Source organism: Pristis pectinata, chromosome 19, assembly GCF_009764475.1.
Source record: "Pristis pectinata isolate sPriPec2 chromosome 19, sPriPec2.1.pri, whole genome shotgun sequence".
Classification (NCBI taxonomy): domain Eukaryota; kingdom Metazoa; phylum Chordata; class Chondrichthyes; order Rhinopristiformes; family Pristidae; genus Pristis; species Pristis pectinata.
In genome coordinates, this window is record NC_067423.1 from 43,679,548 (window position 1) to 43,701,743 (window position 22,196).

A 22,196-nucleotide genomic window follows, 5' to 3' on the forward strand; every position below is an offset into this window, starting at 1 on the left:
CGAGGGAAGTGAGAGGGAGTGTGACTAAATGGGGACAGCGGCTCACCTTGCACCGAGCTCAGCGAGGGGGGGGGGGGGGGGGGGGGGGGAGGAGAGGAGACACCGAGAACACAACAGCGGCTCGTGAGGGGGGGGGGGGGGGGGGGGGGGGGGGAGAGACAGAGGGGGGCAGAGAGAGAGGGGGGGGAGAGAAGGGGGGAGAGAGAGGGAGAGAGAGAGAGGAGACACCAAGAACACAACAGCGGCTTGTGCTGGGAAGTTACTTGTGTGAACGGGAATAATGAGCCACATCTCTGGAGTTACTGAGGATTTTTGCAGCATTTATCCAAACACAGGCAGTCCCCGGGTTATGCATGGGTTCCACTCCCAAGAACTGTCTGTAAGTGGATTTGTCCACGTCAGAAGCGTCTGTTTTCTTCAGTAACCCACACATCACCCTCCACATACACTTACTGTAATTCTTTCATTTCCTTGACTAATTGCCCTAATATTACCCATAACTAAACGAGTGGAATATATTCTGCATCCAGTCATTGAGGAACACCAAGAAACAGCATTATTACTGTGAAAAGCACTTTAACAATGGATGGGAGAACTAGCACAAAGTCAGGTCGTCCATAACCCGGGGCCCCTGTGTACTGCAGTTCAGATTTCTGATTTAGAGATGTGAAAACATCACCGGGTTCCTCATCGCTGATACTGCGACGGCCCAGCTATCACCGACAGTGTGTCACTGCGCCACACTGCAGGCGTATCAGGCATGTTAACCCAGTCCAATAGCCGGAGGTCCCCGGTGGGTGACCGGACGTTAATATTTCTACTTGCCGTCCTTCTCCTTCTGCTCCTGACTTTCTTCAGCTGCCGTCTGATCCCCTCGGAAGAAAATCCTAGCACTGCTCAGTGAAAAGTACAGCAGCTCGAACTCCTGGAGACACAAACCGGTGGAATCAACGTCAGCGAGGAATGAAGCACTCTTGGCCAAAAGCAACACTTACCCCGCCTGTAACTGACAAGGTCACTGCTCTCCCGCTACAGAAATTCAACAACTTCACAATGGCAACAAAGACAGAAGATGCTGGAAATGCCCAGCAGGTCAGGCAGCCCCTGTGGAGAGAGGTTAAAGATCCTCTGTCAGAGCTGGGGGCACCTGCACAGAATGACAACAGGTCTTCGACCTGGAACATCAGCTCCGTTCCTCTGTCCACACAGGCTGCTGAGTGTACCGAGAAGTTTCTGCTCGTATTTCACATCCGTTTTACTTCCAACTACACAACGTTGGATCCAAGAACAGGTTTTCTTTCAACTGCAGTTAGCTCTATAACTCTCTCGCACTCCTTCCTGTTCTGATATAGCTGAGTTGGCTCAGTCAGTCGCAATCTTGTCTGAGTCAGAGACAAAAGGTCCGATCCAGCGACAACGGTTAATTAGAACATTTCCGTGTGCAGTGGGAGGTGGTGCCCTATGGATGAGGTTAGAGGATTCGTTCCTAAATCTAAATCAATATATAGAGGTACCAATGAGAGAGAATGCAATACTTGGTCTCCTATTAGGGAACCAGGCAGGTCAGGTGACAGAAGTATGTGTAGGTGAGCATTTTGGGTCCAGTGACCATAATGCAATTAGTTTCAAGTTAATTATGGATAAGGATAGGTCTGGACCTCGAGTTGAGGTTCTAAATTGGAGAAAGGCCAATTTTGTGAAAATGAGAAAGGATCTAGGAAGAGTGGACTGGGATAAGTTGTTCTCTGGCAAGGATGTGCTCAGTAAGTGGAAGGCCTTCGAAGGCGAAATTTTGAGAGTGCAGAGTTTGCATGTTCCTGCCAGGATTAAAGGCAAAGTTAACAAACATAAGGAACCTTGGTTTTCAAGGGATATCAGCGATCTGCTTAAGAAAAAGAGAGAGGTGTATAGCAGGTATAGGCAACTAGGAACAAATAAGGTACTTGAAGAGTATGGAAAAAGTAAGAAAATACTAAAGATGAAATCAGGAAGGCAAAAAGGAGACATGAGGTTGCTTTGGCAGATAATGTGAAGGTAAATCCGAAGGGTTTCTACAAGAATAAAAGGTTAGTAAGCGACAAAATTGGTCCCTTAGAAGATCAGAGTGGTCGTCTATAGCCTCGGGAGATGGGGGAGATTTTTTGCATCAGTATTTACTCAGGAAACTGGCATAGTGTATATGGAAGGAAGGGAATCAAGCAGTAGTGTCATGGAACATATGGAGATTAAAGAGGAGGAGGTGCTTGCTGCCTTACAGTGAATAAAGGTAGATAAATCCCCCGGGCCAGATAAGATATTTTCCTCGGACATCGAGGGAGACTCGTGTAGAAATTGCAGGGGCCTTGGCAGATATATTTAAAATGTCCTTAGCCACAGGTGCAGTGCTGGAGGACTGGAGGGTAGCTCATGTGGTTCCGTTGCTTAAAAAAAGGATCTAAAAGTAAACCAGGTAATTACAGGCCAGTGAGCCTGACATCAGTAGTGGGTAAATTATTGGAAGGTGTTCTGAGAGATCGGATATACAAGTATTTGGACAACCAAGGGCTGATTAAGGATAGTCAGCATGGCTTTGTGTGTGGTAGATCGTGTTTAACAAATCTTGTAGAGTTTTTCGAGGAGGTTACCAAGAAAGTAGATGATGGAAAGGCTGTGGGTGTTGTCTACATGGACTTTTGTAAGGCCTTTAACAAGGTCCCACATGAGAGGTTAGTTCAGAAGGTTCAGACACGAGGTATCCATGGAGAGGTTGTAAACTGGATTTGAAATTGGCTGTGTGGGAGAAGACAGAGAGTGGTGGTGGATGATTGTTTCTCAGACTGGAGGCCTGTGACTAGTGGTGTGCCTCAGGGATCTGTGCTGGGACCATTGTTGTTTGTTATCTATATCAATGATCTAGATGATAATGTGGTAAATTGGATCAGCAAGTTTGCTGATGACACTAAGATTGGAGGTGTTGTGGACAGCGAGGAAGGCTTTCAAAGCTTGCAGAGGGATCTGGACAAACTGGAAAATGAGCCAGAAAATGACAGATGGAATTTAATGCAGACAAGTGTGAGGTGTTGCATTTTGGAAGGACAAATCAAGGTAGGACATACACAGTAAATGGTCGGGCACTGAGGAGTGCGGAGGAACAAAGGGATCTGGGAGTTCAGATACATAATTCCCTGAAAGTGGCGTCACGGGTAGACAGGGTTGTAAAGAAGGCATTTGGCATCTTGACATTCAGAAATAAAAGTACTGAGTATAGGAGTTGGGATGTTATGGTGAGGTTGTATAAGTCATTGGTGAGGCCAAATTTGGAGTATTGTGTGCAGTTCTGGTCACCTAACTATTTGGTAAGATTGAAAGAGTGTAGAGGAGATTTACTAGAATGTTGCCGGGTCTTCAGGAGTTGAGTTACAGGGAAAGATTGAACAGGTTAGGACTTTATTCTTTGGAGCGCAGAAGAATGAGGGGAGATTTGATAGAGGTTTACAAAATTATGAGGGGTATAGACAGAGTTAATGCGAATAGGCTCTTTCCACCCAGATTAGGAGAGATAAGTACGAAAGGACATGGCTTTAGGGTGAAAGGGGAAAGGTTTAGGGGGAACATTAGGGGGAACTTCTTCACTTAGAGAGTGGTGGGAGTGTGGAACGGGCTGCCATCTGATGTAGTAAATGTGGGCTCACTCGAGCTTTAAGAATAAATTGGATAGATACATGGACGGGAGAGGTCTGGAGGGTTATGGACTGGGTGCAGGTAAATGGGACGAGTGGAATAACGTTTCGGCACAGACTAGAAGGGCCGAATGGCCTGTTTTCTGTGCTGTAGTGTTCTATGGTTCTGTAGGTTCAGCTGCCCAACCAGATGGATCACTGGTAGAGTGAGGATCGCTCACAACCTTCTGTTCCCAACTAACAGACTGGCTTTGCATTCTACATTTATTGGTGTTGGTTTATTATTGTCACTTGTACCAAGGTACAGTGAAAAACTTGTCTTGCATACCGATCGTACAGGTCAATTCATTACACAGTGCAGTTACATTAAGTTAGTACAGAATGCATTGATGTAGTACAGGTAAAAACAATAACAGTACAGAGTAAAGTGTCACAGCTACAGAGAAAGTGCAGTGCAATAGGGTGCAAGGTCACAAGGTAGATCGTGAGGTCAGAGTCCATCTCATTGTATAAGGGAACCGTTCAATAGTCTTATCACAGTGGGGTAGAAGCTGTCCTTAAGTCTGGTGAGAGAGTCTAGCTTTCTAACACATTCAATAAATATAACACTTTTTAAAACATTCCATGCAAGTGCCCTAGAACCTTCAAAAGCAGTGATGGACCATTTAACCTTAACCTTTTACCTTTCCCCTTTATGCCAAATCTGACACTTGTGGGTTGTTAAACATCCAGATTTGTTGGCAAGTTATTTGTTCAGCAAGCAGATTCAAATGATTTTTTTTTCTTCTCAGGCAAGCTTCCCAATATCTTAATTTAAAACTACAAATTCCCATGTGTGGGCCAGTCAAACCTGCAGCCCCACACAGGCACTAATGCTGGGACTAACCCATGTCCCCCACCACAGAAGTCCGGGTCACAACACCAGCACCAGCCACTGCACTCCTCCTGAAGTCCAACACGGCAGCACCAGCTCCCAAAGGCTCCCAGACTGGAAGGTGCCAGGGTACACCTGTAAGCACAGCGACCTCGGCTGACTCCCAGGAGAGGGCAAGGAGGGTTTATCATTTTAGGGAGTTTCACTTTCTTCTCAAATTTATTTTGAATGTAAAAGTAATGTTGAATTTTTAAAACAATATTTGAGTCCAAAGTGCCACTGTATCCTGTATCCACAGACACCCTGTATCCCATTGATAGTTTGGCGGCTTCCGCACTGGGACATTGCGCGATCACTTTCCCATGTGCCGTGCAGGGAGTCAGGATTAGGTCTGGGATTCGGGATGTGTTTCAAGGAGACGGAGCTGGGGGGGGGCCACACTGGAACACGCAGGTGGTCAGCGACCCTGGGGTAACGGAAGATCACCGAGTACATTCATACCATTTACTTTAGGTACACTACCTGTAAATAGATGTCCAACCGCTTCTGCGTTAGGTTCATTGTTTGCATCAGCTTCTCATCCTGATTAGTTGACTGGACATTCTGCTGTTTGACAACTGCGTTCTTTTCCTTCACGTATTTCTCTCTCACGGACTGGAACCAGTGTAATGAGTCAAACTCCTGGTACTGATCCAGCAGTTTTAGAATGTAGGCAACACCTATAACGGATGAAGAACCGTTAGTGACCACAGACAGTAAATCAGACCGACGAGAGATTTCACTGGCCCGGACACCGCGTGCGATCCGCACTGTGAATCCAGCGGCGAAGGGACAGGGGAGTCCGCTCATCCTCTAAGAGCTCGCCTTGGGAAACCGACGGAGATGCAGCCCAGCCAGAGCGACAAAGCAGACGGAGCCCCTCTCCAATGTGTGGGACGTCTGTAATATTCAAACGACATCCACCCCCCCCCCCCCCCCCCCCCCCCCACTGTATCTGAGAGTTCCTGTTTGGCATAACGGGTTGTTTTGGGGGGTGGGAGCTGGGGAATGAGGTAGGCTTAGGGAAGGATAACCAGTTCCAACAACCGGGAGAAGCTGTGAGGTGGCTCACTCCATGTGGCCTTTAAAAGAGACTTTGCTCACGATGCAGGTTCAGTAAAAACTACCGGTGACACCTTTGGCTTATTCTGACACAAAGGACAGCTCCAGTGCCAGACAAGCCCCATTCCAACCTCCAGTGACCACCCAGGTAGAAGTACTAACTGCCATTTGCATCACTCTAGCAGCACCGTGAATATCTGGGCAGTTTTCAATAACGTCTAAGCGGCATCTTATTTAGAAAGTGCTGCATTTCTAGGACAGGAAACTATCTGCAATCACATCTCAGGCAATCGAATGCCTTCAGCTCCTGAACGCTAAATCGCTGCTTCTTTTTGTTAATCACTGACAATCTTCCGGTCTTTAGTGCAGGGGGTACCAAGAACACGTCAAAGGTAAATCAGCTTAATTCAAACATAGACAAGTCAAGTGGGTATACTTCACCAACCCATTGCAAACCCATCATCGGTAAAAGCAGCTCCAGATTTATTCTTCTTGTTCAACTTCTCCTTACAGCTTATTGAGTGGTCAACAAAATTCAATGTCTGGAAAGAACCAGGCACACTCATCAATAATGTGCAGAGTGAGAAATGACATTAATGACTGCTAGACTCCATCTATTCTCTACAATGGCTTGCATTTTCAATTGTCTGGAAGATTTAGGAAGGTCACTGTATTAAACTCGTTGCTACACACACTTTTAGGAAATTCTTCTCTGCACTTTAACATTGGCATTGTCCTCAAGTTACAGGACTAATGTAATTCAGAGACAGCAGTTCAAAAGGTGGTGAATTTAAATTCAATTAACAATATAAGCTGTATTTAAAAAGCCTGCAGGTCTAGCAACAGTAGCCACGACACCAGCAGACTGCCCTACAGCACCCACTGGTTCACCCCTCAGGAAGGAAACCTGCTGCTCACACCGGAGCGGTTCCACATTCCGATGGGATCGGGACACCGGTGGGAGGGACGGCATCTCCCGACCACCCCAAGCACCCTGCAGCAGATGTAGTTGAGCCACTGGTGAACACAGTGCCACAGAGAGTTCCAGGGTTCAGGCCCAGTGATGACGGAGGACTAGAGATACATTTCCAAGCCCGGGACTTGGAGTGAAACGGCTCTTGGTGGTGTCCATGTGGATCTGCTGCTCATCCTCCTCGTCAATAGAGGTTCTGGGTTTGGGAATGCTCTCGGGGAGAAGTGCAGTGCATTTTGCACGCTGCGCGCCGGTGCCGGAGGGAGTGAATGTTTACGACGGGGTACAATCAGCTCGAGGAGCTCCTGCAGGGACATCTGGGATGCAACACCTCTGTTAGAGGTGCACCTTCCCCTCAGTGTCTGGCTGATTGACACCCCCCCCCCCCCACTGTACACAACCCCAAACACTCATTCCAACACCAGGGCACCTTGGCTACAGTGCATGCACTGCAGTGATGTGCCTCAGCCATCTCAACAGCATCTCCAAGCCTGCAGTCTCTGCACCTGTTTTTATTCTAAGTCACCTGATTAACTTGGAAATGCATCAGCAGGTCTCCACTGTCCTTCCCCAACAGCGCTGTCGAAGTACGCTCACTAGAGATGAGGAGGAATTTGTCTCCGAGGGTTGTAATTCCTTGGAATTCAATACCCAGAGCGCCGTGGAGGCAGGGTCACTGAATGTATTGAAGGCAGAGAGGGCCATGCACTGAAAGCACTCGGGGCACGGGGAGAGAGCAGGAAAGGGGTGAAGCCTTGGTCTCACTGAACAGTGGAATGGGCTGGAGGGTGCTGACTGTTCCACTCTTGCTTGTGTCCTGAAAGGCGACTCACCACCACCTTGAAAAGGGCATGGACAAGATGGCCAGTGACCCCACATCCCGTAAACGAGCAACAAAACGGAAAGATCGTGCGTGTCCACATCAGCATACAGGCGACCTCCGCATTGTGGCAGTCCGCGTTACACAAACTCCCCCTTACAGAACTCACAAATCACTACCCAACAATTTGAGACAGGGAACACAATTCGCTCTCACTGAGTCTGTGTTGGAAAACAATTTTCTTTTCCTCTAACTTGCGTTTCTTGCATTATGAAAAATCGCGATACGGCCCACTTTCTAGGAACACAACCCCCGTAATGCGGGGTCGCCTGTAACTGACAAGCGCTTGGTGCTGTGAACACACGTGGTTCTCAGTGGCGGCACTGCATCACCTTGGTTTAACAACCTCCAGTGTGCTGCAACTGCGGAGAAGCTGCTCAGCATCAACCGGTTCCTTACTCTGCATTTATGCTTCTGAACTCTACACAAGACAGTAAGACAAAGGAGCAGAAGGTGGCCATTCGGCCCATGGAGTCTGCTCTGCCATTCTAGAACATAGAAAAACCTTACAGCACAATTCAGGCCCTTTGGCCCACAAAGCTGTGCCGAACAATGTCCCTACCCTAGAAATTACCAGGCTTTACCCTCTATTTTTCTAAGCTCCATGTACCTATCCAACAGTCTCTTAAAAGACCCTATCGTACCCGCCTCCACCACCGTTGCCGGCAGCCCATTCCACACACTCACCACTCTGAGTAAGACAAAAACTTATCCTGACATCTCCCCTATACCTACTCCCCAGCACCTTAAACCTGTGTCCTCTTGTGGCCACCATTTCAGCCCTGGGGAACAGCCTCTGACTATCCACACGATCAATGCCTCTCATCATCTAGCATGAGCTGATCCATTCTCCCATTTAGCCCCACTCCCCCGCCTTCTCACCATAACCTTTGATGCCCTGGCTACTCAGATACCTATCAATCTCTGCCTTAAATACACCCATTGACTGGCCTCCACAGCCGCCCGTGGCAACAAATTCCACAGATTCGCCGCTCTCTGGCTGAAGAAATTTCTCCGCATCTCCAATGGGCGATGCCTCCAATCCTGAATGGGCGCCCTCCAATCCTGAAGTCGTGTCCTCTTGTACTCGACTCCCCTACCACGGGAAACAACTTTGCCACATCTACTCTGTCCAGGCCTTTTAACATTCGAAATGTTTCTATGAGGTCCCCCCTCATTCTTCTGTTGTTACCAATGTGCACTGCAGAAGGGCAGCATGGTGGGGGTTTCTGATATCCCTTCCTCTGCTCCCTCCTCTTCGCACACGGCTAACAAGAACAGGCCCACGAGCACACTTACCAACGGCGGCACGATGATGTAGAAGTTACGCAGGTGCATATTCTTAGAGCTACGAAATTCGGGAGAAAATACATCCACCAGCATCTTGAAATATTCCGTGCCTTCTGCCGAGTTTCTGGTGAGATCAGTGAGGACAGAGTCCAGCTGTCTGGCGTTTAAAACAAACACAACGGTAAAATGTAAACCCTCAGAAAGCAACGTTTAATTAGAAGCAATTACAGAATAAACTGTGTTTCTCAGGCCTATAAATGCCGAAGGACAGGAAAACCAAGCTGGAGGAGGAATGGTCCAGAACGAACAAAACGCTGGAGGATCTCAGCGGGTCAGGCAGCATCTGTGGAGGGAATTGGACAGTTGATGCTTCAGGTCGAGACCCTTCATTTGGACTGAAAGATGGAGGGGAGATGTTCAGTACAGAGAGGTGGGGGAAGGGGGGGGGGGCAAGAGCTGGCAGGTGATGCCGGTGAGGGGGGTGATAGGCAGATGGGGGAGGGGAGAGTGGGAACGGCGACAGAGGCTGGGAGGTGAGAGGTGGAAGCGACGGAGGGCTGAAGATGATGGAATCTGACAGGAGAGAAAGGTGGAGCCTGGAGTAAAGGGAGGGAGGTGGGGAGGGGAACCTGTGGGAGGGGTGTGGGGGTGGTGGGCAGACGGAGAGGGTGGGGGGGGGGTGGGGGGAAGGAGACAGGGTGATGGGGGATGAGGTGGGTGTAGGAGGGACTGGGTCGATCAGGAGGAGAGAGAAAAGGGACAGAGGGGAAGCAGTGTACCGGAAACTGGAGAATTCCCCGCAGTCTAGTCCGGATAATGCCTTCGGAGAGTGAAGTTACCAGGTCCGAGCTGGCGCGCTATTTGGCATAGTCAACAACCTGATTTGCTAATCAATAGTCTTAAAGGTGTTGTCTTGAGGAAGAAGGGATTTTGTACAAGGTGGAATTTTTCTTCTGTGGGGAACTTTTCCCTGGAAGCTCGAGGGCAAATGGGACTAGCTGGATGGGCACCTTGGTCAGCATGGACCAGCTGGGCCGAAGGGCCTGTTTCTGTGCTGTGTGACTCTGTCAGCTGTAATACAGCAAAGAAAGGGAACGTGTGATGCTGATAAAGCTAGATGGGTAATTCAGTGCTTTGTAGTGGCATGTGGTTCCTGTCAGACAAGGGAGGACGTTACCTGGCAGCTGTCTGAGTTTCCTCAGACAGTCCCTCTTCTTTCACAAGCTCCTCGAAGTTCACAATATCCTCCAAATCTGGAACAAATCTTTTTAAAAAAAAAACACAACAGAGTCACCAAAAGCTCCTTGCAGCTAACAACAAGTTTGAACAGTTGTACATAGCTTTGTAATGAAAGCGCACCTTATAGCATTACTGCAACAATGTAGTCCACCGGATCGTATCATCCGGACGTAGCCCATTGCATTCCCTGCAAGGAAAGTTATTCGAATCGGTGAAAAGTGAGCGAGCATTCGGCAGTCACCACGTGCTGTCTCACACCCAGAGTATAAACTTACACCCACTGTATTATCATCTGGACACAAACACCCTTTAAATTACTTTATTCTCCACCACACGAACAGTATTGAAAGATCAAACCAGCCCTCTGCACAGAACTGACAGCCACTTGGCGTCAGTGGTTTGTGCCAGAGTTTACGCTGCACACAAGCTCACTCTCTCTCCTCATCCAAATTCTATTCCCATCCCTTAAATGAATCCATTCACCTCCAATATTCCTGTGATAACGACACCCACATTTTGTCAATGTTCCCTGCATCAAGCAGCTTCTTCGGAAGTCCTAATATGATTTATCAGCAAATATTTAGCTCTAATGCTTAATTCTGGTTTAGCCCACTAGTGGACACATCCCTTTCAGCTAATCCATGGTCTGAAACATGGTCGATTTTATGAATGAAGTTACTATCTGGATGCATCACAGCTTGGTACGGCAACTGCTCTGCCCCAGACCGCAAGAAACTGCAGAGAGTTGTGGACACAGCCCAGCGCATCAGACACCAGCCTCCCCTCCACGGACTCTGTCTATACTTCTCGCTACCTCAGAAAAGCAGCCAATGTAATCAAAGATCCTACCCACCCACCCATTCTCTCTTCTCCCCCCTCCCATCAGGCAGAAGACACAAAAGCCTGAAAGCACGTACCACCAGGCTCAAGGACAGCTTCTATCCCACTGTTATACGACAATTGAACGGTTCCCTCGTGCGATAAGATGGACTCTTGACCTTGCGATCTACCTCGTTATCACCTTGCACCTTATTGTCTGCCTGCACTGCACTTACTCTGTAGCTGTGACACTTTATTCTGCATTCAGTTATTGTTTTCCCTTGTACTACCTCGATGTATGATGTTTTCAAATGGTCTGTCTGGAAGGCAGGCAAAACAAAGTTTTTCACTGTACCTCGGTACAGGTGACAATAATAAACCAATTCCAATGCACAAAACGCCTTGATCACTATCAAGGCGAAAAGCCAAGACACTGACCCCAATCCCCCTCCCCATCACAACGTTCTTTCTGCAATACCAGAGACACATAATTTGGATTGAGAAACCAGGTAGGAACCTTGAAACAGATCGACTGAAACTGCACCGTACGTTCACTTTCGGTCTCTTACCTATCTGGCTAATAAGCTGCCTGAACTGGTCAAGGTAGCTCTGTCCCTCTGGAGTGAGGCCAAGTTTCCTGATGCCTCGATTGAATTTGTCTGCACGATCAAAAGGGTACTGTGAACAAGAGGAGGTTTCTTTGAGTGTGACAGAACGGAGAAGTCGACGACAAAATGAATCACATTGATACCTGCCTGTCGAGTTCAGTGACTGCACTGCAAATTCACCACCCACCCCACCCCCTGCCCGTTTTTCCCATGGAAACCACATATCAGAGATATGGCCACACTGATCGATAACTTTTTGCTGTACATTTCTTCCTTTCCAACTATTCCTCCTCCCATAAAAAAGTCGCAGCTGGTCATCAGGAGCATGCTGCCATGTGACAATCTAACCTGGTTTACAACTGCTGCCTGAACAAGTGAGGTGACGGGGGGATGTTGGACATGAGGGGCAGGCAGCAGGGACAGGAATGGCTCACGTCACGGAGGTGCTGCCACCAGGGGCAGCTACAAGGACAGTGAGAGACGTCACCGCTCATCTGATGCACCGCAGCTGTGCCCAGTACCACTGGAGAGACCCAGGAGTACAGCCTCACCTTGAACCCTCCAGTGCTCATTCCAAGACAGATTCGGAGCAGCCCGGACTTACAGGAGCTGCCAGCGTGAGGCGTAAAGGTTTGCGTTGGGAATGCAGCCCATTCAGCTCAGTCCTGGTGCAGCAGGTCTGCTCTGACCAAGACAGAGCTGTACGATGGGCGACAAGGCAATGAGTTCACTGGGCTGGGTGGAGATCACGTTCCCAGACCTCAAGTTTTGTGGGGTTTCTGTCCTGTGACTGCTCGACTGGACCAGAGGTCCCTGTCTTGGCTCGAATAACAGCCTGCCCCTGGACCTGAGGCAAGGTGACCACCTTGGAACACACAGGCTCATCATTGTATCTGTATTCAAACTGCTGATTAGATCAAAATAGCACTTTGAAATTCTGCTGATACCTTCTGATCATTTTGGTCCTTGGTCTCCTTGAAGAATCGAATGTCTTTGATGAGTCGAGACTTGATGTGTTCATCATACATGAACTGACTGAAAATATAGAACTTTTTCCTCAGAAACTGGTAGGTGAAATTAACCTAAAAGTAAAATTCAAACAATAGAGTTCGAGTAACCGACATTGAAAACTTTGAAAGCCAAGTGACCGGCGAATGGAATGCATTATACAAGTGAAAAATGTTAAAGCTTTGCAGAAATCTGAAATAAAAAGGGATAATACTGGAAACACACAGCCGGTCAGGCAGCATCTGCCGGAAGAGAAACAGTTAATATTTCATGAAGAGACTTCTACCTTCGAACTGGGAAAGGAAAAACACAGTGGTGTTAAAGTTCCAGAGAAGGTATGGGAGAGACAAATAGGGTAGAGAGGATGTTCTTCAACCTGAAACAGTAACTGTTTCTCCCTTCACAAATCCTGCCTGGCCTATAAACTCTTCCAAGGATTTTCTGTTTTCATTACATAACATACATGACAGAGGCCCCTCATTCCCCAGAAGGTGACAACACCTTAGGAGACGGTGAAATTCGAAAGTGTTATCAATGAGGTAGATTAGATGGATTAGAGCAGTATCAGTGTAGAAGGGTCAAAGTCAGGTTTATTGTCGTCTGCATGTCCATGTGTGCACAGGTGCAATGAAAACTCATTAAAATAGATCTGGTTGTATCTTGTAGGTGCTTAGGCGGGAGTTGAACCCGGGTCGCTGGCGCTGTAATAGCATTACGCTAACCGCTACACTACCGCGCCGTACTGGCAGATGTGAAAGAAGAAACCCAAGCTTCCCGGAGAGGATCGTCTGTTCAGGGTGGTGACAGGTCAAAGAGAGGATAGGAGTCGGGCGGAAGCATCCCGTTAGAGCTGGCAGTAACTGAGAGTTTTAGGAAATTCACACTTGTTGAATGTGGAGGCCTGCAGGGAGAAAGTGTGGAAAAGAACTCCTACCCTCATTCCAGCAGAGAGCTGAGATAGTGAGGGCACTGATAACTGTGGTAATGGAGAGTACATAGTGAGGAAGAAGGAAAGGAGGTAGAGAGCAGCTGTACGGAAAGTGAGAGTCAGATACAGGAGAATGGAGTTCTTGCAAGCAGCAGGATGAGAGGCAGGGTGTTGAACGTGGCTGCAGTAGATTGTGGTTGTTAGCCTCTCTTGAAATACAAGGAGGAGGAGGGGTCATGGATGGCGTGGAGGAGAGAGCAGGATGTGAACTAGCACAACAGAAATATCAACAACATTTAACTAAAGGACACAAAATTTTCCTCACTTTCCAGACAATTTATTAGCCCTGTCCTCGAACCAGGCTACAAAGTGCGGCTGCAAGTTATGGGAAAACCATGAAGGCCCATTGGACGTGCAGCAACCAGGACAATGAGGTTACTCATGTGCAGGATCCACACGTACGAGTTGCCTGCTGCAGCGCTTGGGAAACCATTCTGGCCAACGCTTGCCTGGAGCATGAGTTGTGAGCTCTTGCCTAAACAAGAGGGCCTCCACATGCGCAGAAAATACTGAAACAGAATTAATTGTGAGGCCAAATGAGACCGCAATGAAATATTGTTGAGATGGGGAAATGGTTAACAAGCAGCAAATGATATCCTTGGTATCATCTGGTGAAAACAGTACTTGCAGGAGTTGTAGAATGAGTGGAAAATACAAAAGTTTTTTTTTTTATTTACAGCATGGTAACAGGCCCTTCCGGCCCAACGAGTCCACGCCACCCATTTTTGTTTAAACCCAAATTAACCTACCCGTACGTCTTTGGAATGTGGGAGGAAACCGGAGCACCCGGAGGAAACCCACGCAGACAAGGGGAGAACGTACAAACTCCTTACAGACAGCGGCGGGAATCGAACCCCGATCGCTGGCGCTGTAATAGCATCGCGCCAACCGCTACGCTACCGTGCCGCTAATATGGTCGGGGCCATTTTCTCACACGGGGGATAAACACCACTTACTGGTTCGGCTAAATGGTCTGGTTTCGTTTTGAAACTTCGACCTCATTTCCCCTTCTCCACATATAGTTATTACATTTAAGAACAGAATACTGAACGAGAGATCATCAACCTGGAACGTTAACCATTTCCCCCCTCACAGATGGTGCCAGACCTAAATATTTCCAGCATGCCTTTCTTATTTCTGATGTTGAGCACCTGGAGTTTCTTGCTGTGTGATGCACACGTTAGATCAGGGGTTTTGTAATTCCTCCCAGCCAGTTTGCCAAACGTACCTAACACTTCTGTTAATTCATACTTACTGTCGTGTTCATGATGCCTGTTCCGTGTGTACGGATTGAGTTTGCGACATGCCTAATGTTGATTGTATTCAGGTGTTTATTATTGCTCGTGCGCTCAATGAAGATCTGTAACGTGTAATGAAACCAAGTTTCAAACTCCGAAGAGACTTATGAAAATTTATCCGCCACAACAATTTCTAAAAACAAGCAGTACCTGGTTGTTGAGATTGTAAAGATACCTTGAAACAAATACATGGATATTTCGCATGATCTCCAGAACATCTAATCCCTGTAAACAATTTGATATTATATTAGTAAAGAGTGTTATAACTGCCTTCATCGACTTTGCCTCTATATATATGAATGTAAGAAGAGTGGGGCACAAGATCACCCAAGCCTGTCGTAGTGAATTTGAAAGTTACAGACCAATTCCCATAACCCTTAATTCCCATCAACTCCAGAAATTCATCCAAATATTGATTACAGAATAACTCAGCACTCCCAGCTGTCTGGGATAAAGCACTGCAAAGCCTGAAGAAATACTGCTCATTAGAGTTAAATGGGTGAGCTTGCATCCTGAGATTGTGCCACCTAGTCCTAAACAAATAGTCGAATGTTGCAGAGACTATAATCAGTGTATCAAATGATGGGCTCAAAAGGAAACAGGAGTGTAACCCTTGGCTCCCCCCAAGAGATTCAGCACAGCTTCATTCTGCACCAGACTCTAATCATTCATCTTCCCGTTCTTCATTGCAAAATAATCAAGGTAAACGCCACGCTTAAAAAGGGCCCCTCAACACTTACCTGTTCCAAGGTCTGGCTTGGAAGGTGTGCTTCGGTCATCGACAGACTGTAGCGCTGGGTCGCTAGGTTTCTCATTTCACTATAGGTGGCCCAGTCATGGATAGCCACTGTGGTCAGGTTGTAGAAAGTCTTGTCCAGATAGTGAGTCACATATGCTGTTAAACAGTGGTGAAAATAATTTTTATTGTTGAAGTGTACACATGAAGACAACACAACAAACAGTACTGGATAAACCAAAATCTAAACAGGAGCAAACCTTTGACATCAATGAATCGGTTCAAGAAACGTATTGGTTTGATTGAGAAGAAATCTGTCAAGTCTTTGATGCCGACTCGGAATGGATTTCGATCATCTAGTTTTAAATGAGTGTGCACAGACAGCCTCAGGTCCTTTTCGATCTCCTTACACAGCTTATCCAAAAGGTGCTGTTGGAAAATGAGTGATGAAGAGATTTGCAATTAAAGAAAAAAAATTACTCTGAGTTTGCAAACTCTTTGAAGCATGTGAATGAGCTTTAGTCAGAAACACAAACTCACTCCTGCCTTTCAAATTATAAAGCATTGCATAATCAGAACTTCAACTTCACAGGTACAACTCTCACCCACCCTCAAAAAGCCTCAAGAACTCCATTGCAATGACAGACGTGGCTCAGGCCCCCAGGCTCCATACTACCAAGCCCTGCATGTAATTGGGTGGGAATGGTGACGTAGGTCCTGCATTTCCAAAGCTTCCTTGCAATGCAACACCCCCAATGAATCCCAGGAACCTCTGATCCATGACCTCTCAAAGTGAGAAAGGAACATTCGGGGTGGTATCGAGAACTTTGAGACCATGGACTGGCAGCACAGAAGCCTATTACAAGCAGGAGTTACTCTGTCACTCCATCAGCCATCTCCTGCTCCATCTACACTGGAGCCTGAAGGTTCCCACATTGGCCTCGTCAGTCACCTCAAAACCCGCACACCGGAGTGAAAGCTAGTCATCTTCAGTGCAGAGGGAACGCTGAAGAAAAGCTCCTCCAGCCTATCCAAGAAAAACCACGAGCAGCATGGTCATTCTCTACATTTATAAAAGCACCTACAACATAAAACCAAATCTATTTTAATGACACATTAATACTTCACCAACGGCTCATTTATACCATGCAAATGGTACCCAAACTTGGAACTCCTGAAGAGTCACTTAGGGGCACACAATCCATTTTAATTCGTGTTAGTTTCAAAGCCATGCTGTTTGGGAAAACTTAGCAAGCTCTTCAACTCCCATTTCAGGACTGAATCAGCATCCTATCTGGATGTATCACGGCTTGGTACGGCAACTGCTCTGCCCAGGGACGCAAGAAACTGCAGAGTTGTCGACACAGCCCAGCGCATCACAGACACCAGCCTCCCCTCCTTGGACTCTGATTATGCTGGCTGCTTCGCCAAGACAACGAGAGGTAAAGACAAAGACCCCACCCAGCCAGGACATTCTCTCTTCCCTCCTCTTCCATCGGGTAGAAGATACAGGAGACTGAGGGCACCTACCACCAGGCTCAAGGACAGCTTCTACCCCACTGTGATAAAACTATTGAACAGTTCCCTTATACGATGAGATGGACTATGACTTAACGATCTACCTTGTTGTGACCTTGCACCTTACTGCACTTTCTCTGTAGCTGTGACACTTTACTCTGTACTGTTATTGTTTTTACCTGTACTACATCAATGGACTCTGTACTAACTCAATGTAACTGCACTGTGTAGTGAATTGACCTGTACGATCGGTATGCAAGACAAGTTTTTCATTGTACCTCGGTACAAGTGACAATAATAAACCAATTCTAATACCAATAAAATTGAGGTAGTGATTCTAGTTAATATTTTTCAAATCAAGTCACTTAAAATATATTCTTATAACAATTACAACAGCATTAGCTACTTTTGCTTGGTGTCCATTACCTCATTCAGCACATCCATGATTTCTTTATCAAAACACTCCAGCAGCATGTGTGTGGATTCCAGATGTCTGGTGTGCATCATGGGTGGGACACAGTCTCTCAGAGCACTAAACATGTACTGTTAAGTGAAATATCAAAGAACACAAAATAAATGTGGACATTTCACGACCAAATAGTTTTCAGGTGCCCAAAACAAATAATGTTACAAATTACATGAGAAATTTAGGATAAATGATCTATTCCATTCAAAAAAAAATTAAATCCACATTTTATTCCACCTTGAACAAGGATCAAGCCAAGACCAAGAAAGAGTCATACAGCATGGAAACAGGCCCTTCAGCCCAACCAGTCCTTGCCCATCTGAGCTTGTCCCATTTTTAAATTAAAAAAAACATTTTTTTTAAATTTTATTTACAGCGTGGTAACAGGCCCTTCCAGTCCCACGGGTCCGCGCCACCCATTTTAAACCCAATTAACCTACCCGTACATCTTTGCAATGTGGGCGGAAACCGGAGCACCCGGAGGAAACCCACACAGACATGGGAGAACGTACAAACTCCTTACAGACAGCGACGGGAATCGAACCCCGATCGCTGGCGCTGTAATAGCGTCGCGCTAACCGCTATGCTACCACACCGCCACCCACGTTTGCCCATGTTTGACCCATACCTCTCTAAACTTTTCCTATCCACGTTCCTGTCTGAGTGTCTTTAAAATGTTGTTAACATACATACCTGCCTCAACCATTTCCTCTGGCAGCTCGTTCCATATACTGACCACCCTCTGGGTGAAAAAGTTGTCCCTCAGGTTCCTAGTAAATCTCTCCCCTCTCACCTTAAACCTGTGCCCTCTAGTTCTCGATTCCCCAACCCTGGGAAACAGACTGTGCGCATTCACCCTACCGACGCCCCTGATGATTTTATACACCCGAGAGTGAGGAGCCCAGATATCCTCTGCTTCTTGTACATCAAATTAGGCTCTTGACTGCTCATCGTCTGCCTTTCTGAGGAGCATGCAGTTAATGCGGAAGACAAAAGACTTTAATTACTTCACTTCAAAAGCTATCAGTATGTCTGCACGTGTACTTTGAAATATATGGGTTTAAGATTCAGGAGCTATAAAGAATAGAGTTATTGTAAAGTATTCCAAAATAGTTCAGCACTACATCATAAAACCATAAAGTGGTCAATTACAAACATATAATGTTTACTGACACCAAATTTATTTTCTTAACAATTAAACTTGATTCAAACCGTCAAAGTACAAGGAAAGATGTGCACACATCTTCTGGATTACTAGTGCAGAAACAAAGCCAACCTTGTAAACCAAAGTCCCTCTGTTCCTTGATACAGAGGAGCAGTGGGACCTTGGTTTACAAGTCCAAGGATCACTGAAGGTGGCAGCACAGGTAGATAAGGTGGTGAAGGAGGCATATAGAATGCCTGCCTTCATTAGCCAAGACAAAGAATATAAGAGCAGGGAGGTTATGGTACAACAATGGTTTGGCCAGATGATTTCACTGGAGGGGGTACAGAGGAATTTCACCGGGATATTGCCAGGGATAGAGTGCGACAAGATAGGCTGGGCTCGTTTTCCTTGGAGTAGAAGAGGCTGAGAAGGTTCCGTGTAGAGGGATATAAAATTATGAGGGGCCCAGATAGTAGAAAACGTTTCCCCCCAGCAGAGGTATCGAAAACTAGAAGGAACATGCACAGGGCAAAGGGGTTTAGAGGGGATTGGAAGAAACACTGTCACCCAGAGGGCGGTTAGAATCTGGACTACAATGCCTGTGTGTGTGGAGGGAGTATAACGGCTGTGTATCTGCACGAGCACTTGAATTGCCAAGGCATGGAAGGCTCCACGGCAAATGCTGGTAACTGGGATTAGTACCTGATGGTTGGCATGGACAGCACCATGGAACGATGCCCTTGTTTAACTGTATGCACCACACTGCAAAATAGGTAACACCTAACTCCCGTAATCGCCACTAATGCAAAATGCCTCGTTATCAATAAATCTGTTCCGAGGAAACTTGGAATGAAATTTTCAAGTTGGTTAATACTTCATCATTATGTGCTCGTCACTCTCTCCTTCAATTTAAAGTGGTCCCTAGAGCTCACTTGTCTAAAGACAAACTATCCTGTTTTTATTCTGATATATCTCCTTACTGTGATAAATGTAATAACGGAGTGGCTTCCTTAATTCACATGTTTTGGACACGTCAGAGTCTTAAAAAATATTGGACAGAGGTCTTTCATACTTTTCCTGTACTTTTTAAAATAAATTTTAAAATTAATCCTTTGACTGCATTATTTGGGATTGTTGGAGAAAAAGATACAACTTTGAAGGCTTCTGATTTACACATTCTGGCTTTTATTTCTCTTATAGCCAGGAGAGCAGTATTGCTTAAATGGAAGTAAGCTACTCCGCCTACGCATGTTCAATGGTTACGGGATGCAATGTCATACCTGAATCTAGAGAAGCTTCGCTGTTCAGTTTTTGAACCTAACCTAGACTTTCAAACCCTGTGGGGACCCTTTTTGAATAATTTTCAAAATCTCTGATTTGGGGACTAAAATGCAGATATTGGCTGACACTGTTACGTTTTTTTTTTAAGGTTTTTCCTTGCTGTTTCTTCTATCTAACAGCTTCGGGTTTTAGTAGTGGGGGTAGATTTTTTTTTGTAATAAAATATTTCAATTTTTTCTTTCCTTATTAACTAACTACTATATGTGATTATTGATTTAGAGTATTGTAATCAATAAATCTGCAGTTCTTACATGGATTCTCGCAGAATCGACAGCACTGTCATAAATATCGTCCAGGTAGATGGGGAATATGGTGCGATGCCAGTACAAGAAGTTGCAATTACACAAAACTCGAATCCTGCAAAATGCAGCAACAAAGTAAAGTCAGCTGCTGGGTCCCACATGGATTGTCAGCAAGTGTCTTTATGCTCTACTCACCGCTCCCTCAGCTCACTGATCAGGTCCAACTTCTTCAGCACCACGTGCAAGACCAGCAATTCCTCATCTCGGAATGTTTTCTTCACAAGACAAAACAGCGCACATCAGCTAAGCTGATCGAACAGCCACACAGAGCAAACCTAAGGCTATGATGCTCAGAACTTTAAAATATAGTCCAGCAACTGTCACATTAAGCTGAACAGATTTTGTGGCTATATTCAACTGTAATATTTAGCATGCTAATTATGATTTGAATTTTTTTTGAACTACTTTCAAAACCCTTGATTTGGTGCTTAAAGTACAGATATTGGCTAATACTATTATGTCTTCAGGGCTTTTTTTCATTTTTTTAAAAACCAAACAGCTTTGGTCTCGGTAGTGGGTTTAGATTTTTTTAATAGAATAAAATTAATCCAATTTATTAATATTAATTAGTTACCATTTCTGTTTATCAATACGAGGTGTGATTTCAAGTGTGACTCAATACAATGTATTTTGTAACATTTTGTCTTTTGTTTCATGTACTTTGTATTTTCTATCTGGAATTAATAAAAAATATTGTAAAAAGAAAGAAAGAATTATATTATTACAGATGTTAAGATACTAGACATTATTCTTACCATTTGAGTCCCCACACTCAATGCTAGGGCGACGACGAGTCTACGCTCTTTGGTACTGGGTCCATTGAGAGCGTTTTCAGCCAAAACCAGAGCCGACAGCACATCCAGGCGTCGTTCACTGTACTTCTTGTCAGATATCACTCTTTTCTGAAGCAAAATATTCAATTATTTAAAAAAATATATAGCTGTTGTTTCCAAGTCCAAATCTACAGCACTAGATTGGGCAAAAATTAAAGGTGAACTGTTCAGTTTGTGCTTTGCACTTTAAAGTCCAAACACAATCATTTTTAAAACCATCACCAACTCACATTTTCATTCCAATTACTTCCAAAATAACATTAAGACTCACGGCAACCCCATTACTGAAGTCACTGTGTTTTAATTAAAATTTACATTGTTTTAACTTTTTGGAGGAAATTTCTTCGAAGTTGCTCCACCACTTCCCTTCCCAAAGTGGAAAGCAAGTGATGACCTTTGCAAATGACTACTTCACGTCAGAAGTGACCAACTTGCCAAAAAAAGACCAAACTGTCACAACCAATACAAACTACATCTTAATTCAAAAGGCAGGACATGGCATGGGGTAACTGCCTTACGAGCCTGATTGGTTTTTTTTGAGGATGTAGATGTAGTGTATATGGATTTCAGCAAGGCATTTGATAAGGTGCCCCATGCAAAGCTTATTGAGAAAGTAAGGAGACATGGGATCCAAGGGGACATTGCTTTGTGGATCCAGAACTGGCTGGCCCGCAGAAGGCAAAGTGTGGTTGTTGACGGGTCATATCCTGCATGGAGGTCGGTGACCATTGGTGTACTTCAGGGATCTGTTCTGGCACCCTTACTCTTTGTGATTTTTATAAACAACCTGGATGAGGAAGATCAGAGGGATCCTGGGGTCCGAGTCCATAGGACGCTCAAAGCAGCTGCACAGGTTGACTCTGTGCTTAAGAAGGCATATGGTGTATTGTCCTTCATCAATTGTGGAACTGAACTTAGGAGCCAAGAGGTAATGTTGCAGCTATATAGGACCCTGGTCAGACCCCATTTGGAGTAATGTGCTCAGTTCTGGTCGCCTCACTGCAGGAAGGACGTGGAAGCCATAGAAAGGATGCAGAGGAGATTTACAAGGATGCTGCTTGGATTGGGGAGCATGCCCTATGAAAACAGGTTGAGGGAACTCGGCCCGACGGAGGA

The 22,196-nt window shown here is 45.8% G+C and overlaps 1 protein-coding gene across 1 annotated transcript in view; it reads right to left on the reverse strand.

Moving 5' to 3' along the window:
* The window catches only part of washc4 (WASH complex subunit 4), a 55,294-nt gene that overhangs the window by 1,110 nt on the left and 31,988 nt on the right, over nucleotides 1-22,196 (reverse strand). The window contains exons 17-32 of the mRNA XM_052033404.1: nucleotides 21,003-21,149; nucleotides 20,383-20,462; nucleotides 20,197-20,302; nucleotides 17,418-17,534; nucleotides 15,734-15,902; nucleotides 15,478-15,632; nucleotides 14,888-14,962; nucleotides 14,695-14,799; nucleotides 12,391-12,525; nucleotides 11,405-11,513; nucleotides 10,137-10,203; nucleotides 9,955-10,041; nucleotides 8,787-8,934; nucleotides 6,080-6,176; nucleotides 5,056-5,252; nucleotides 826-925 (exon numbers count right to left, since the gene is read on the reverse strand). Of these exons, the coding sequence (XP_051889364.1) occupies nucleotides 826-925; nucleotides 5,056-5,252; nucleotides 6,080-6,176; nucleotides 8,787-8,934; nucleotides 9,955-10,041; nucleotides 10,137-10,203; nucleotides 11,405-11,513; nucleotides 12,391-12,525; nucleotides 14,695-14,799; nucleotides 14,888-14,962; nucleotides 15,478-15,632; nucleotides 15,734-15,902; nucleotides 17,418-17,534; nucleotides 20,197-20,302; nucleotides 20,383-20,462; nucleotides 21,003-21,149 (1,894 nt within the window). The remainder of the gene's footprint in view (nucleotides 1-825; nucleotides 926-5,055; nucleotides 5,253-6,079; nucleotides 6,177-8,786; nucleotides 8,935-9,954; nucleotides 10,042-10,136; nucleotides 10,204-11,404; nucleotides 11,514-12,390; nucleotides 12,526-14,694; nucleotides 14,800-14,887; nucleotides 14,963-15,477; nucleotides 15,633-15,733; nucleotides 15,903-17,417; nucleotides 17,535-20,196; nucleotides 20,303-20,382; nucleotides 20,463-21,002; nucleotides 21,150-22,196) is intronic.